Here is a 14,474-nt window from a genome sequence, read left to right as displayed (position 1 = left end):
TGCCACTGGACTAGCCTTTGGAGACCTGAATGTGAGTAGTGTGATCTGTGACAGGGCTCAGGGCAGGCTCTCAAGCTACCTTCCCTTCTGTTAGTTCTCCCAGAGGTAGAGGACAAGGGGAAATCATGGTCTTAGCTTTACTCAGGTAGGGGGAAATGGAGGGCTCACGCATGGCAAGCTGAAGTGTGAGAGCAGCTGGGGTTTGGAGTGCCCTTTCCTTACTGGATTTGCTGCACAGGAGCTCAAATGCCCCCGAGGATGCCACACCTGTGGCTACTCCCTGCTCCTGGACGCGTATGCCTTTTATGAACGTTTGGCGGACCACGAGGCTTCCTCGAAGTTGAGGAGGATGCCTGGGCATCGTCTAAGCCAGCACTACATCCTCAGTCACCAGCCTACCCCAAGGGGCAGGGAGGGGTGAGACTGATCCTGAGTAGACACATGACCTCATAAAGATGCACCTTCCCAGTTCCTCAGTACCCTGGACCAGCCATGCCGAGTCAGATTTACGGGATTTATTCACCATGCCTGGTGATAGGAAGGGTCGTTTCCCTGCCCTTGGATTCCCATGTAGCTCATATATTCCTAAGAATGGGAAAGGGAAGGGAAGCGTTGCGGAAGACACTCTGTCCAAATAATAAAACCGTCCATGAGGGCTCCTTTTCCTTATGAATTCACTCTCTTGCTTGAACTCCTAGTTCTAAATACAAAGGTTTTTTTTTTTTTTTCTTGCAAAACCCCTGAGCTGCCCGCAGCACCTCTGCACGTGCTTATGGGGGAAGCGCAAAAGCCAAACCCTAGGAAGCAGGAAGTCGTAACTGGCTGTGGGAACACCACCACAGGGCTCCTCTGCTTCCAGCTCTCCTCAAAAAAAAAAAAAAGGAAGAAAAAAACAACAACAGATGCTTAATGGTTTTTTCGTGTGTAAGAAGCACGCGCAGCTTAAAGAAGTGGCTATAGACTGTTGCTGCGGCGGAAGGCTCTAGACCAAGATGATGTGTGTGAGGGAGGAGCCCAGGGTGGCACGCGCCTGCACCCTGGCCCTCAGTCATCCGTACCAAAGGATGCTGCAGAGAAGGCCACCGGCAAGATGCTGTGCGGCCGGGGGTGCGGGAGGCAGCGGGTGGGGGAGGAGACCGTGTCAGAGGACACCGCCCACGGGGAACGGCGGCCGTACCTGGAGCTGTCGCATCTGCTGCAGCTGGAGCCTGAGCTCGGCCACGCTCCGCCTCATGTCGAGCAGGCTCGCGTGGACCGCGGAGGCACTGGCGGGCGCCGGCTGGCCGGGCGGCCCCGAGGAATCCACGGCCCCGAGAGTCTTCCCACCGGAAACCTGGGGCGTTCCTAGGAAAAAAGAGCAGCGAAGTCCCTGAGATGCCCGGAAGGAGCAGTCAAAGCTACAAGTCCCATCCCAACACAGAAAATGCCCATTCCCTCATTTTGAAAAAAAAAAAAAACCAAACAAACCTTAAACGATATTGGCTCTCTAAAGGGCAAAAAGGGGGGAATTAGGTTTAAATAAATTAGGGAACTTGCATCCAATATTATAGTACGCAGTCTGGAGAAGTCATGCTGTAGAAGTTTGGTGCTGTACGAAGCGAGATTGCAGGGCAGTAGGTAGAGCATGATGCCATATTGAAGAAGCTAGCTGTCTGTCTGTGTATCTTATTTATTGGCCGCACCATGCGGCATGTGGGATCTTAGTTCCCTGACCAGGTATTGAACTCTCCTGAGTCCCTTGGAATTTCCTGACTAAAAGCCAATAAAAACCAAAGTGACCCCCAAAGGATCTCCAGTAACACTCACAGGATCAACAAGGTGTGGGAATCAAAAGGAGCTGCTATGCTACTTCCTTTTTATGACAATGCAGTTCTGTGGAACAGGCTTCATGTAGAGAGTATACAAGGAATCCACAACACACACACACACACACCCCCCGAAGAGGCTGTTCAGTCCTCCTTCCTGGAAGGGACGAAGTAGGTTTGCCATAGCACAGGCTGGCCGTGCACGGCAGAGCTCTCTTGCTGCCCTGTGTGCCGGGACTGCTTACAGCACAGTGGCCCCTCCTTCTATCTCCTCTCCTTCCCCAGGACACACTGCCCCACAAGCCTCCACGAGCGGTAGCCATGGGCCATGGGCGGTGCACCAGTGGGCATGGAGGTGCCTCCAAAGTGTCCTCCTACTTGCTTGGCCTCAGCAATGCCAGCGCAGAGCTGATGGAGCACCACATTCCTCATCCCTGCGTGCCTGTCCCAATAGAACCGGTCTCCTAGCTCTCAGGGCCCCCTTGGGGAGTCGGGAGAACAGATGGGAAGCTTTTTAAGAATTTACAAAGGAGCCCCAGCAGACAGACGGTGAGCTTTCTGTTACCTTTATGATCCCAACCGGTCCCTCGTGTCATCACCAACAAAAGTTGGGCTGACTTTTGACCACTTCCCCTCCAGATGGAAAACCCCCCTTGAAAGAGCAAGATAGGGAACTTCCCTGGGGGTGCAGTGGTTAAGACTCTGCTCCCAATGTATGGGGCCTGGGTTCAACCGCTGGTTAGGGAACTAGAGCCCCACGTGCCACGCAACTAAGAGTTCATGTGTCACAGTGAAGATCGAAGATCCCGCGTGCCGCAACTAAGACCGGTGCAGCCAAATTAACAAACAGTTTTACAAAAGAGCAAGATTTGCTATCTCTGCAGTTGCTCCAGAGAGTGCTCTCTAACGCTGAAGGTCCTTAGTGAAAGGACGTCCAGTAACATTTCCAACAATAATAGCTTGACCAGGTTAACATAGCGCCTCTGAGACCAAGTATTCTGAAGGGAAGACAATGAACTGGAAGTCTTGAAATCAGTCGAGTCACTTGATCATCACTCCGTATCCTCAAGCGTAGGTGCATGCGTACACACACACCACACGTCATTTGTACAAATAACGATGACGACATCCTCAAGGTGTTTCTCCAACAGAAATGACACTGCGCTACAGCCAGTTACTCCTGTTCGTAATGAGGCCTGTCCTGAGTTCCTCAGCCAAACGAAGACATATTCCTTCCACGATCGTGCTTCTCTTCTTCTGTTCTGAGGGCCCAGTGCACCTCACTGCCATCCTCCACGGAGGAGAGGCCCAAGTTTACCTGCCGTCTGTGAGAGCTGAACCCTGACACCTGGCTTTAAAAATACCTTTCAGAACCGAATTTCTCATGCTCATTTATAAAACTTCCTCATCTATAACCTCTCAATCCACTAAACCTGGCTTCTATGACTCCATCATTCACTGCATTGGCCCTTTATAAAATGGCCAACGGGACTTCCCTGGTGGTTCAGTGGTTAAGAACCCACCTGCCGGGGTTCAATCCCTGGTCTGGAGAGACCCCTCATGCTGCGGGGTGACAAAGGCTATGCACCACAATTAACTGGGCTCGCGTGCCCTAGAGCCTGTGCTTCACAGCAAGAGAAGCCACTGCAACGAGCAGCTCCTGTTCACTGCAACCAGAGAAAGCCTGTGCGCAGCAACGAAAACCCAGCACAACCAAATATAAACAAATAATAAAAATACGGTGGCCAGTGGTCTCAGCTGTCAATCCAATAGACTGGGTTGCCACGACAGCACCCTGATGTGACGTTGGGCTTTGTCAGTCACTTCTTTTCTTTCTCAGGAACTTTGAAACTTTCCTTGCCCCTCCCTCGTCTTCTTCCCTGCCCCGTCTCAGTCAGCCTCTTTCCTAATTTCTTCCTCGGCCAGCCTTCCACATCCTGGCCTGCTTCTTCTCTCCCTGGACTTGGTTTCAAGGAGGTCACTTCTATGACGACCACCCTCCAAGGTCCCCCACACCTCTGCCTCCAGCACACGATTCAGCCACATCCCCAGACCTTAACGTCGCTTCAGGACCTTTCCACAAGCAGGTCAGATTCATTATTTCTACCTGTTTCTTGAACTACTTTTAGCCAGTGGTCCTATTATCTACTCCAGTATTTAAACCCGAAACCCAGAAATTCACTCTCAGCATCCAGGTCCTAGTTGTCTCTCTCCCTATCAGTTTCCTCATCTGTAAAATGGGTGTAAGTGTGATTGTGCAGGATGATGGAATTAACACACGTGGACTGCTCTGCCCAACTTCTGGCACAAAGGGACCCCACTGCGGTTGTTGGGCTGTAATGATTATTTCTCTGGGCAGAGTGAGTGGGAAGAGCCCCTGCTGGATGTCCTCCCCACCTGGAGTGGCAGCAGTGACGGGCTGAGAGCTACAAGCAACTGCCCTGAAATCTCCGGCTGGAGCTGGGTCTGGTGGGTGGGGACCCCAAGTGGTGAATGAGTCCCCCCTTCAGATTAGAGTCTCAGGACCTGGGATCCACTCTCTGAACCCACATGCGGGATGGTCACATTCTAGTCTGCGGAGGATGGTCAGCGTGCAGGTCATTCTCAGCCCCTCCCTTCTGTACACCCAGCCTTTTCCAAGCAACGGCCTCTTCCTCTTACCAAGTCTGCTCTTAGGTAATTTACTTCAGCCAAGGTGTATCTTAATGTAGACTGTTGTAACAGGAAGAACATGGGTTTAGGGGTTGGGCAGACTGGCTGAGAATCTTTTTTTTTTTTTTTTTTAATTTATTTATTTGGCTGCGCTGGCTCTTAGGTTGTGGCATGTGGGATCTAGTTCCTCGACCAGGGATTGAACCCGGGCCCCCGGCATTGGGAGCGTGGACTCTTAGCCACTGGACCACCAGGGAAGTTCCCTTGAGGTGTATCTTAATGTGGACTGTTGTAACAGGAAGAACATGGGTTTAGGATTGGCTGAGAATCTTAGGAGCTCCAAGGCTAACATCTTTTTTACAGGGTTATGTGTTTAAACAATATAATACACTATGAAACACAGGTTATGACTTTGAAATGGGAGGTTCCTTCTGTTCTTTTATACCCATGGTAAACCAGATATTCCTGAAGTAACAGGAAGTCTGGGTTTCCCTTTCTCAGGTACCCCTGACCCAGTGGGCTCCTTGACTCACTACATAATTCCGTGTACTTGTCTACAGAGCAGGGATAACACTTCCCGTCTTGTCGCTGACCTCCTAGGATTCCGGAAGAACTACTATATTTTGCACACCATACAAGGCTGCTATGGCAATGAAAGCCCTGTGGACCACGGGTAGCCCTGACGCATCACAATGAGAAAGGCCAAACTCTGCAGAGACGCAGGGGAGCAAAGCCGTGTGCGTGTTGCCGATGGCACTGCAAATTAGCTCGGCCTTTCAGAAGAGAAAGCTGGCAGCGTGTCGCCAGCGCTCCTCAGCTGTTTGTCCCTTTGGACTTATTGATTCCACTTTGGGAAATGCATTCTGAGGAGATTACACCTGCTCCTTCCCTCACGCTTCAAAAAAGACGCTGGCAAAAATTTTCAAAACAAAGACATGAAACCACCTTTCTTTAAAGGGACTGGGGCACCTTAACACAAAAGGATGAGGCATCAGGACGGGCTGGTGGAGCATGCTGATGGCATCACATGTGTGTGATGTGTGTTCAGTTCCCTCATCTGGAACGTGGGAATCACGCGTGTGCCTCCCCGCGAGGCGGCGTCAGGGGTGAACACGTTCAGGCGTAGAAAAGCACTCAGAATAAATACTGCCTGGTACATAGGAAGCACTTAGTGTTTCCTATTATTATTATTTCACCCCAGTGGCGTGGTGGTACAAGAATCCGCCTGCCAATGCAAAAGACGCAGGTTTGATCCCAGGGTCGGGAAGATCCTCTGGTGGAGGAACTGGCAACCCACTCATTCCTTCCTGTAAAATTCCATGGACAGAGGAGCCTGGCAGGCCACAGACCTTGGAGTCGTGAGTCAGACACTACTGAGCGGCTAACACACACACACACCCCCCCAACTGAGTGACTAACACACACACACCCCAAAAGGGAAATGCAATAAAGAAGTATACAAAACAGCATGTACACATTGATTACAATGGTACTGGATATTAATCATTTCTAGAATAGAAGCCAGAGGAACAATGTTTTGGTGCCTGTTTAACGGTAGCACCTTGACTTCATTAGCTGTAACAGACATACCGTACTGTGTAACTTTAAGGTATGCGATGTGTCAATTTGATACACGTAACGTATGGCCATAGGATTATTACCTATCAAAAGTGTTCATCCTGTCACACAATTACCATGTCTTTCTTGGGGTGAGAACATTTAAGATCTGTTCTCTTGGCAACTTTCAAGTGTCCAGTTCAATACTTTTATTTAGTTACCACACTGCATGTTAGAACTTACTCATCCTCTAGTCGGAAGCTGGTCCTTTTTGACCAACATCTTCTAAGTCCCCCACCCGCAGGCAACCACCCATCTGCTTTCCGTTTCTGCAAGGTCAGTTGGTGCCTTTTCCCCCCATAGGTTCATAACCAGAAAATAAGTGAATAAATATCTCCCAAGCAAACTGGCAGGTGCTCTGAAGACAAGCTCAGCAGTGGCCACAAAACAATTCTCTGGCTGCAGTCAAGGTCATTGGTTGATTTCTAAGGAAACCAACCAATCCCATGAGGACTGAGAATGCTGGAAGAAGAGCAGCCCTGCTGGCCTCAGAGCTGAGGAGCCTGAACTCGGCTAGGGCAGAATCAGGACCAGCAGACGTCTCAACATAAGGCCCAGTTCTGTCCATTCTGCCATGTGGCGCTAACGCCACCTGCGGCTTTCCCCCAGTTAGGGGTTTCAGCCAGCGTGCCATGTGCTCCTTGAGTAATTCAACAGCCAAATGTGTCCCTGGTAATGATGCCTATTTCTAACCCAAGGGAAAGGAAGACATCATATTCTTGAGAGAGGCCCACCTTGAGTCTGCAGGATAAGATGGCTATCAAGTATACATGGACAGGGACTTCCCTGGCAGCCCTGTGGCGAAGACTCTGTGCTGCCAATGCAGGGGACCCAGGTTCAATCCCTGCTCAGGGAACTAGATCCCACATGCTGCAACTAAGAGTTCCTACATACTGCAACTAGAAAGATCCCATGCACCACAGCTGAGAGCTGGTGCAGCCAAACTAATGAGTAAGTAAATACTGGAAAAAAAAAAAAAAAGATCAAATGAGGCCAGACCACCAGAAATGCACATTTTCTATTATAAAAATACATACATATACCCGGACACTAGTGAAGTCAACAGGGAATATAATTTGGGCCTTTTTGGGGGGAGTGAAAGTGTTAGTTGCTCAGTCATGTCCAACTCTTTGTGACCCCATAGACTGTCCATGGGATTCTTCAGGCAAGAATGCTGGAGTGGGTAGCCATCCCCTTCTCCAGGGGATCCCCCCGACCCAGGGACTGAACCTGGGTCTCCTGCACTGCAGGCAGAGTCTTTACCAGAGTCTGGCCTTTGCGGGGAGTGCTGGCATTTAAAAGCAGACCTTGTTCCAAGTACACCTTCTCCTGCCTTGACCCCTGCAGGCTCCCTATCAGCTCATTCTGCTTTCTCATTAGTCTCATCCTGCTGCTGCGCTGAGGCCCTTCCCCAGGGCAGGACCTTCTACTGCCTTCCCTGTGCATTTAGAATAACATCTAAATTTCTCACTCGGCAACTGTACATGCTTTGCTCTCTACCTGGGTGTCTCTCCCCTTCCCTCCTCATCCTTTTGGCTTCAGTTTGTGTTACTTGCCCCAGAGAAATGTCCTTGGTCAAGGCTAGCCCTTATGGTTAAACATTCATCCTGCTTTTTAAAATTTACTTTGTTGAGTATCCAGTGGACAAGCCTACATAATTATATCAAGCCAATTATGAAGTCAATGATTTTCTCTTCTTGATAAAAAAACAACAAGTTATTTTTTTAAGGGTCTGAATTTTATGTATCAGCTTTCCATTATTTTTTGTTGGGAAACTCATGGTGCCAAGTACAATCCAGCTGCCCTGTCCTGAGGGACATAAACCAAGGATGAAAGCAACAGCGGACGGTATGTCATCCCACAGGGTCTGGAACACTGCGTTTTTGTTGTTTCTCGTCTCTACATCCTCACTCTTTCTTAATGTTTAGACCCTGGTTTGATTCTTGGGCTTCCCTGGTGGCTCAGCTGGTAAAGGATCCGCCTGCAATGCAGGAGACCTGAGTTTGATCCCTGGGTTGGGAAGATCTGCTGGAGAAGAGATAGGCTACCCACTCCAGTATTCTGGCCTGGAGAACTCCATGGACTGTATAGGCCATGGGGTGGCAAAGAGTTGGACAAGACTGAGCGACTTTCACTTTCACTTTCATACATACAATGACCTGTCCCAGACCCATTTTCTGCATTGGATTAGTGGGTAGGTAGCCCTGTCCTAGGGTGCCCACTGTCCTTACCCAGTACCAGGCACATAAGTATTTGTTGAGTATAGAACCTCATCAATGAATAAATGAATGAGGAAGTGAATAACTGAAGACGGAAGGGAGAGGACGAAATGGCTTAGTCCCAAACCCCACATCGAATTAATCACACAGGTGACACAGGGAGAGGTTAATATGTCTAGAAGCAAACCAGCCCCATCAAAGGCAGCTCCCAGACCTCCTGTGGGTCTGAAGAACACTTACCTGCACCATCTGTTTGGCTCTTACTGGCTGTGGTTTTCATCATTTTCTCACTGAAGGAAAGAAAAAGAGAGTCAGCTCTGCAGTTTCTAAAATGCTTCTCTTCCCCGCTACCATTCACTATTCCAAGCAATCAGCGGCAGCTGGTGGTGGTACCAAGCAATGAAGGTATTCCCGCATCAGCACCAATGTTGGCCGGAATGGAAAAGGCTTCCCAGGTGTGCAGCGGAGGCGCACTCATGACTTTCAGATGATGGAGGATGTGGAGGTGTGCGGAGGGCGGTGGCAGGCACTGCGCAGTGTCCACAAAGCCACATGCACTGGGAAGCCCATTCACCCTTCTTGGGCCAAAGTGGTACCTTCGGCCAAGAATTTCCGGAAACAGACAGACAAACAAACAAACCATGATTCATAGAGATGTGGGTATTTTCAGCCTTGAAATGATTACAAGAAAACGATTGGAATGAAGGCATGATCTTAATCATTAAAGAGAAACAGATTGAATTAATTTTGAATGGGTTTGCTTTCTTCTTTTTACCTAGAGGCATCTTTGCTATTACTTGTAAGGGGCCCTTTAAAAAGCGCAGACTGAACAAGGCCAGTTAAACTGGCAATCTGTTTCTCCATGGCTTGCATTCTCTCTCTGTAAAACAAGAGAATTGTTTGTTAAAGCCGTGTTGACTTTCAAACTGGTTTGTCGAGGGCAGTGATCATCTGAGGGTTATAAAAGGTTCCACCTCCACCGAGCAGGCCTCCGAAGTTCAGCGCCCCCTGGCTTGGAGAAGCCAACGAGCCTGCAAATCCCCACCGAGTTTGAGATTTGATGGTCAGAGACGAGTATTAACCCAATGATCTTACTAAAAAGACCCTGGAGAGACTGACAGAGGCCGCATGGAAAACAGAAAAGCTTCTCCCTTGGAAATAATTCTCTGCGCATCTTTGCGTTTTTGAGCCTTCCTGCCCTGCTTTCGCTATTTGTCCTCTGCACAAGAGGGGTCCCAGGCCAGTCAGGGGAGGGAGTGGGCCAGGAACACATACTTTCAAGCTGTGCTCCTTCCAAGGCTGCCAATTTTGGTGTGAATGATGGAGACGCTCGTTGTGGTGCCCGGAGTAGGACCTGCTGCACAGCCTAAGAGGACACAAGTTACCGTCTCTTGAGAGCTCGGGAAAGTGCGATTGAAATCAACGTCTTCACACTAGAGGGCAGAGAGTCCTCAAATCGATGCCATAGGAATCTGAAGGCTTTCACGGATCCAGCAGGAAAACAACTAACCCCACCAACTTGGTTATCTCAAGACACGAATGAAAACTCTTCTCAGTTTTTAAATCATGCACAGATACTACGCCTCTCTGTTCAAGACTCTCCAAGGCTACATACGATTCATTTGGTTTCTGAAACAGGCTCACATTTCTGTACGTCAGAGCAACGACAGTGTCATGGAACTATCACCGTTATTTCCAACACATTACACAGTCACCACCACAGAGCGACCTGTGCTAAGGACAGAGCCATCACACAAGTCATGGCACACAAATTCAGTTCTTCTTGCTCAGTAGACAGAAGAAGAATTAGAACAGTGTGGATGCCTGGACTACCATCGTACCCTCATCAGGAAGTGTCAAGTCCCAGCCTGAGACAGAGAAGTGACCCCCACTCTTCTCTAGGGGTGGGGGTATCTCAGTCCCATGGGCCTCTTGGAGTGTGACCAATGGTGAAGATTCCTGGGCGACAAACAACACATTCAGACACTGTGGCTTTTAAATACAAGCCAACCACTTTATCTGGTACCCAATGGAAAAGGCCATGGCGGTCCGTTCTTTCACTTGAACGAAACTGGTTATGTTGGACTTTACAAGAGATGCTACATCTGTATCTTGAACTTCAAGGCAAGTAAGAGGATTTTCAAGAGTAATTTTGCTCATTCACAGTTTTTTGGCTTTGCACTTTGCCTTTGGAATACAACACTCAGTGATGTAGAAAACACTGAGATTCATTTCACAATTACAAGCTTCTGACTTCAGAATTCCACGCATTTTTCTTTAGTTTAAAATGAATGGTTATGTCACAATATTGAGTTTCTAGGATGTAAGTCATGCAGTCTGGAGGATTAATGGTTGTCAACCCACCATGGGGTGGCACTGGGCGGGGGGTGGGTGGGAATTATTAGTAGTAGGATCTCTCTCAAACAGTGAGCAGAGATATGCATCTACCTGGAGTGATGTTCCAACTGTTTTAAACCTCTGAGCTGTTGAGCATTTCCAGTCATATGTGTGTTCTCGGCGTCCTGTCTGTCATAAAGCCATGCATGGGGCCAAGAGAAAAATTGGTAAGAAATCCCACTCGAGAAGGCAGGCTGGGGACTTCCCTGGTGGTCCAGTGGTTAGGAATCCGCCTTGCAAATGCAAGGGATGCAGGTTTGATCCCTGTTTGGGGAACTAAGATCCCACCTGCTATGGAGCAACAAGCCCACGCGCCACAACTAGGGAGTCCACGGGCTGCGACGGAAGAGCCACGCCACGGTGATCCCGCGTGCGCCAATTGTGACCCTGACCCAGGCAAGTAAGTAGTTAATATAAAAAGAAAAGGAAAGGAAAAAAAAGGCTAACAAATACCCACTGGAGATCCGAAATTTATCAGACCCTAAGCTGCAAGGCACCTCAGGACCGATGGGGAGGTAGCTGGTCTCCATGTGTGGGGCACACACGTGCGTTCCGGGTAGACACTGTTCAGAATCCCCAGTCTTCCCATGGTAACGCTGGAAGCCAAACTCATGACCCTTAGAGCAGGGGTGCTCTCAGAACTACCTTGAGAGGCACGAGTTTACCCCTCTTATTCAATCCTAGGCAAATACAAAGGGTTTCTTTTCAAGTGGGAAAGCAGGGACTTCCGTGGTAGTCCAGGTGGTCCAGAGCCTAAGACTCCATGCTCCCAACACAGGGGGCCCAAGTTCAATCCCTGGTCTGGGAACTAGATCCCATATGCTAAGAGCCAGAGGGGAACTAGATCACATATGCCAGAACTCAGAGGGTCTGCATGCCGCACCTGCCGCAACTAAGACCCAAGGCAGCCAAGTAATTAAACATCTATTTTTACAAAGTGGCAGGACATTCTTTTGGTTAGGAAGAGGCTTAATGGATTCTTTGAAGCTGCAGCGCAGCATACAGAGGCCTGGTGACAAGCTAACTGCCCCCAGGAGACAATAATATCAGGAGATGTTAGCAGTAGGTAAGTCCACAGCTGCAGAGAATAAGCAGGAATCCCTGGGAGAGAGAAAGGGCAGATGGATCCCAGCACTGGCCTAGGCACAGTGCTGATGAGGGCTACATCAGTGTTCTCTCTGGTCCCTCTTTGGTCACCAGCTATCATGACCTGTCTAACAAAGCACCGGAATCAATCCAGATTCAGGACTTTGATCTTCAGCAGATTCATCACCAGGGTGAGAATTGCAGAATGGTACAGCACAGGTGGGTCCTCCCAGAGAGGCACCCACGGGGCTTCCTACATGCCTTCCGCATCCTCCTTGGCTCAGTTGGTACTCGGCCTCTCACCATTCTTACCCCAGACAACGCCTTTAGGATGAAGAGAAAGAAAACCCCCGAACGGCACCCCGCTCTCCTGACTTCTAGGAATGACGTGGACGTAGCCTGCAGAACTGCCTAGATGTCTAGATGAGCGTCTAGATGTTTTGGAGCAAAAACCCTGCATTCAGTCCAGATACTCACATGCTTGTTCTTCTGTTTGCATCTGTGAGGACAGGACTGGAAGCTCCTTGGGTGGCCTCCTCCAGGCTATGTCACCAGTGGGGTCACCAGGAAGGAGATAAGATCTATCAGAACGTGGAGAGCTCAGTACACTTGAGCTTGACGGCCGAGGAGGGAGCTATTCTCTCCCCATGCCCAGGACGATGTGCGTGCCCCAGGCGCTGTGCACAGATTGCATGCGCGTGTTCCACTGTTTCGGCCAAAACCGCTTTACGAAAATACAATTCTTTTGACACATGGTAATGAGAAAACTTTTTCCCTCCTGTTTAATCATCAAAGTGTTTCTGGTTTCAGGATTCATTTGAAGGAGATTATCTGATTTATAAATTCATAAATAAGAGTGTCTTTCCATTTCATGGCTGGTAATCTGGAAACAATTTTATGGTTTAACTAAATTACAGCAACTGGAAACTTCGGCAGCCTTCTCCCATGATGAAATGTTATGAAGTATGTTTTAAATGTGAAAGGGGGAAGAAAGAGAAATGCAGTGGAAGAAGAGAAATTAAAACAACCCTGTCATTTCACTGCAGTGGCAATTTTGTACAATAATCACCAGAATATTAAAGATGCTCAAGCTAATTCTTGCCAGTATCGCTTGGTTTAAGGTATTCCACAGGCTGGGTATAATTACTGTTGAAAAGATGGCTTAAAAGTGATTTCATAGACCATTTTATTTCATTCCATAAACCATATTTATGTGATTAGTATGTACGGTTAACTAGTCATTTAGTGTTATAAGTCAGCCTGGCTCAATGAATCTTCTCAGGACCCAAGCATAATATTAATAAAAAATTCAAATCCAATCCCGAGAAAGTGCTGATCTCAGTATTAAATTCCTGCTGCTAGAACCAGCTTTCCTGCAAGTCCCATGTCTGTCTGTGAAGATGGATCGAAACCCAGACTGCCCGTGGTCTGCTCTCTGTCTGCAGAGTCTAGGAAAGGTGGAAAAAAAATCTGCATTTGGAGAGATATTTTTAATGAGCATATCCATTCATACAGGTTTTTGAGTCAATGTTTTGTGACTGGGGACTGACTAAGGCCTCATTCAGCCTGAATTACGTCCTTATCACTGTGCATCTAGGTAAATGAATGGCTATTACAAAACCAAGCAGTATGAGACTGGGAACTCCCCTATAAGGAATCCTTAAGGATATGTTTTTAAATATCCAGAAGAAGTGTTGGGAGCTGGCTGATAACAGCCTACCAAGCTGATGTGACCAGACTCCCAGCCCGCATTCACCTTGGCAACCAGCTTCTAACCTTGGACCCTGGTGGCACAGGATACTCAGTATCAACTGTAGTAACCAGGCTGGCTTTCTGAGAGTACTAACTAGGTGGTTCCCTGTTCACTTCTAGTTCTAATATTTTATGGTTTTTTTTTCTGGTTCCTGCTCATTCCTTGTGATCTCTCTCCCCTCAGAAAGATATAAATGGTCAATGAGTCACCAACAGACATTTCTGGGTACTTAATACGTGCTAGGTGCCATGCGAGCCACTGCAGACCCAGCAGTGAATCAGGTACTATCATCCTTAAGCAATACCTTCCTCTCACGAAGTCCATTTTTTTCTTGGGAGCAATCTAAGTGACCTAAAACCCTTTCATCTTGGCAGTGCCAACAGCGTTTTCCAGAACCAAAGAGTGAACAGGTTTAAAGCAAGGCTGTGCCCTTGTTTGTTCATGCCCTGATGCTTTGGCATGAGAGGAAAAAATACCAGAGTTATTAAAGACACTGTTTTTAGATGAGTTCAACAGAGCACTGGAATTCAAATGATCTGAATTTGTGGTAAAGCTTTAAATAAAGGACTCTGAGCCATGAACTCCGTTCTTCTGCCCAGTGTTAACCTTTTGGTGAAAGAGCCGGTAACTGAAGACATTCTTCCAAAAATGCCCAGTAAATTTAACTTCTCATGGGAACACCTAGATTTATTGAGGATATTGATGGAGTTGGTGACATCTGAGTGGGGCTACCATGGCATGTCCCTGTAAGTATCTCGGAGGTCATGGTACTGTCTGGGTACCACTACACACTCCTTAGGGATGCTGACCATGTTGTGTATCTTCGTTTGCACCCTTAGTCCTTAGAGGAGGAGGACTGGGCACACAGAGGATCACGAAGAAGTACTATCTACAACGCTGACATTGAAGGCTGCTATCCCTCCCCTGCCCTCTGCTCATGGAGAA

The 14,474-nt window shown here is 48.3% G+C and overlaps 1 protein-coding gene across 27 annotated transcripts in view; it reads right to left on the bottom strand.

The window, feature by feature from the left end:
- KIAA1217 (KIAA1217 ortholog) overlaps nucleotides 1–14,474 on the bottom strand; it is a 436,407-nt gene that overhangs the window by 44,925 nt on the left and 377,008 nt on the right. For 20 of the 27 annotated variants that reach the window (XM_070802061.1, XM_070802062.1, XM_070802074.1 and 17 more), the window contains 3 exons: nucleotides 9,069–9,173; nucleotides 8,534–8,583; nucleotides 1,178–1,344 (listed from right to left, as the gene is read on the bottom strand). In XM_070802061.1, coding sequence (XP_070658162.1) covers nucleotides 1,178–1,344; nucleotides 8,534–8,583; nucleotides 9,069–9,173 — 322 coding nt within the window. The remainder of the gene's footprint in view (nucleotides 1–1,177; nucleotides 1,345–8,533; nucleotides 8,584–9,068; nucleotides 9,174–14,474) is intronic. The other 7 variants (XM_070802077.1, XM_070802078.1, XM_070802073.1 and 4 more) reach the window with 1 other exon arrangement.

This window comes from Bos indicus, chromosome 13 (genome assembly GCF_029378745.1).
Source record: "Bos indicus isolate NIAB-ARS_2022 breed Sahiwal x Tharparkar chromosome 13, NIAB-ARS_B.indTharparkar_mat_pri_1.0, whole genome shotgun sequence".
Lineage (NCBI taxonomy): Eukaryota > Metazoa > Chordata > Mammalia > Artiodactyla > Bovidae > Bos > Bos indicus.
Note: the sequence above shows the minus strand (reverse complement) of the source record. Positions and strands in the feature narration are given on the sequence as shown.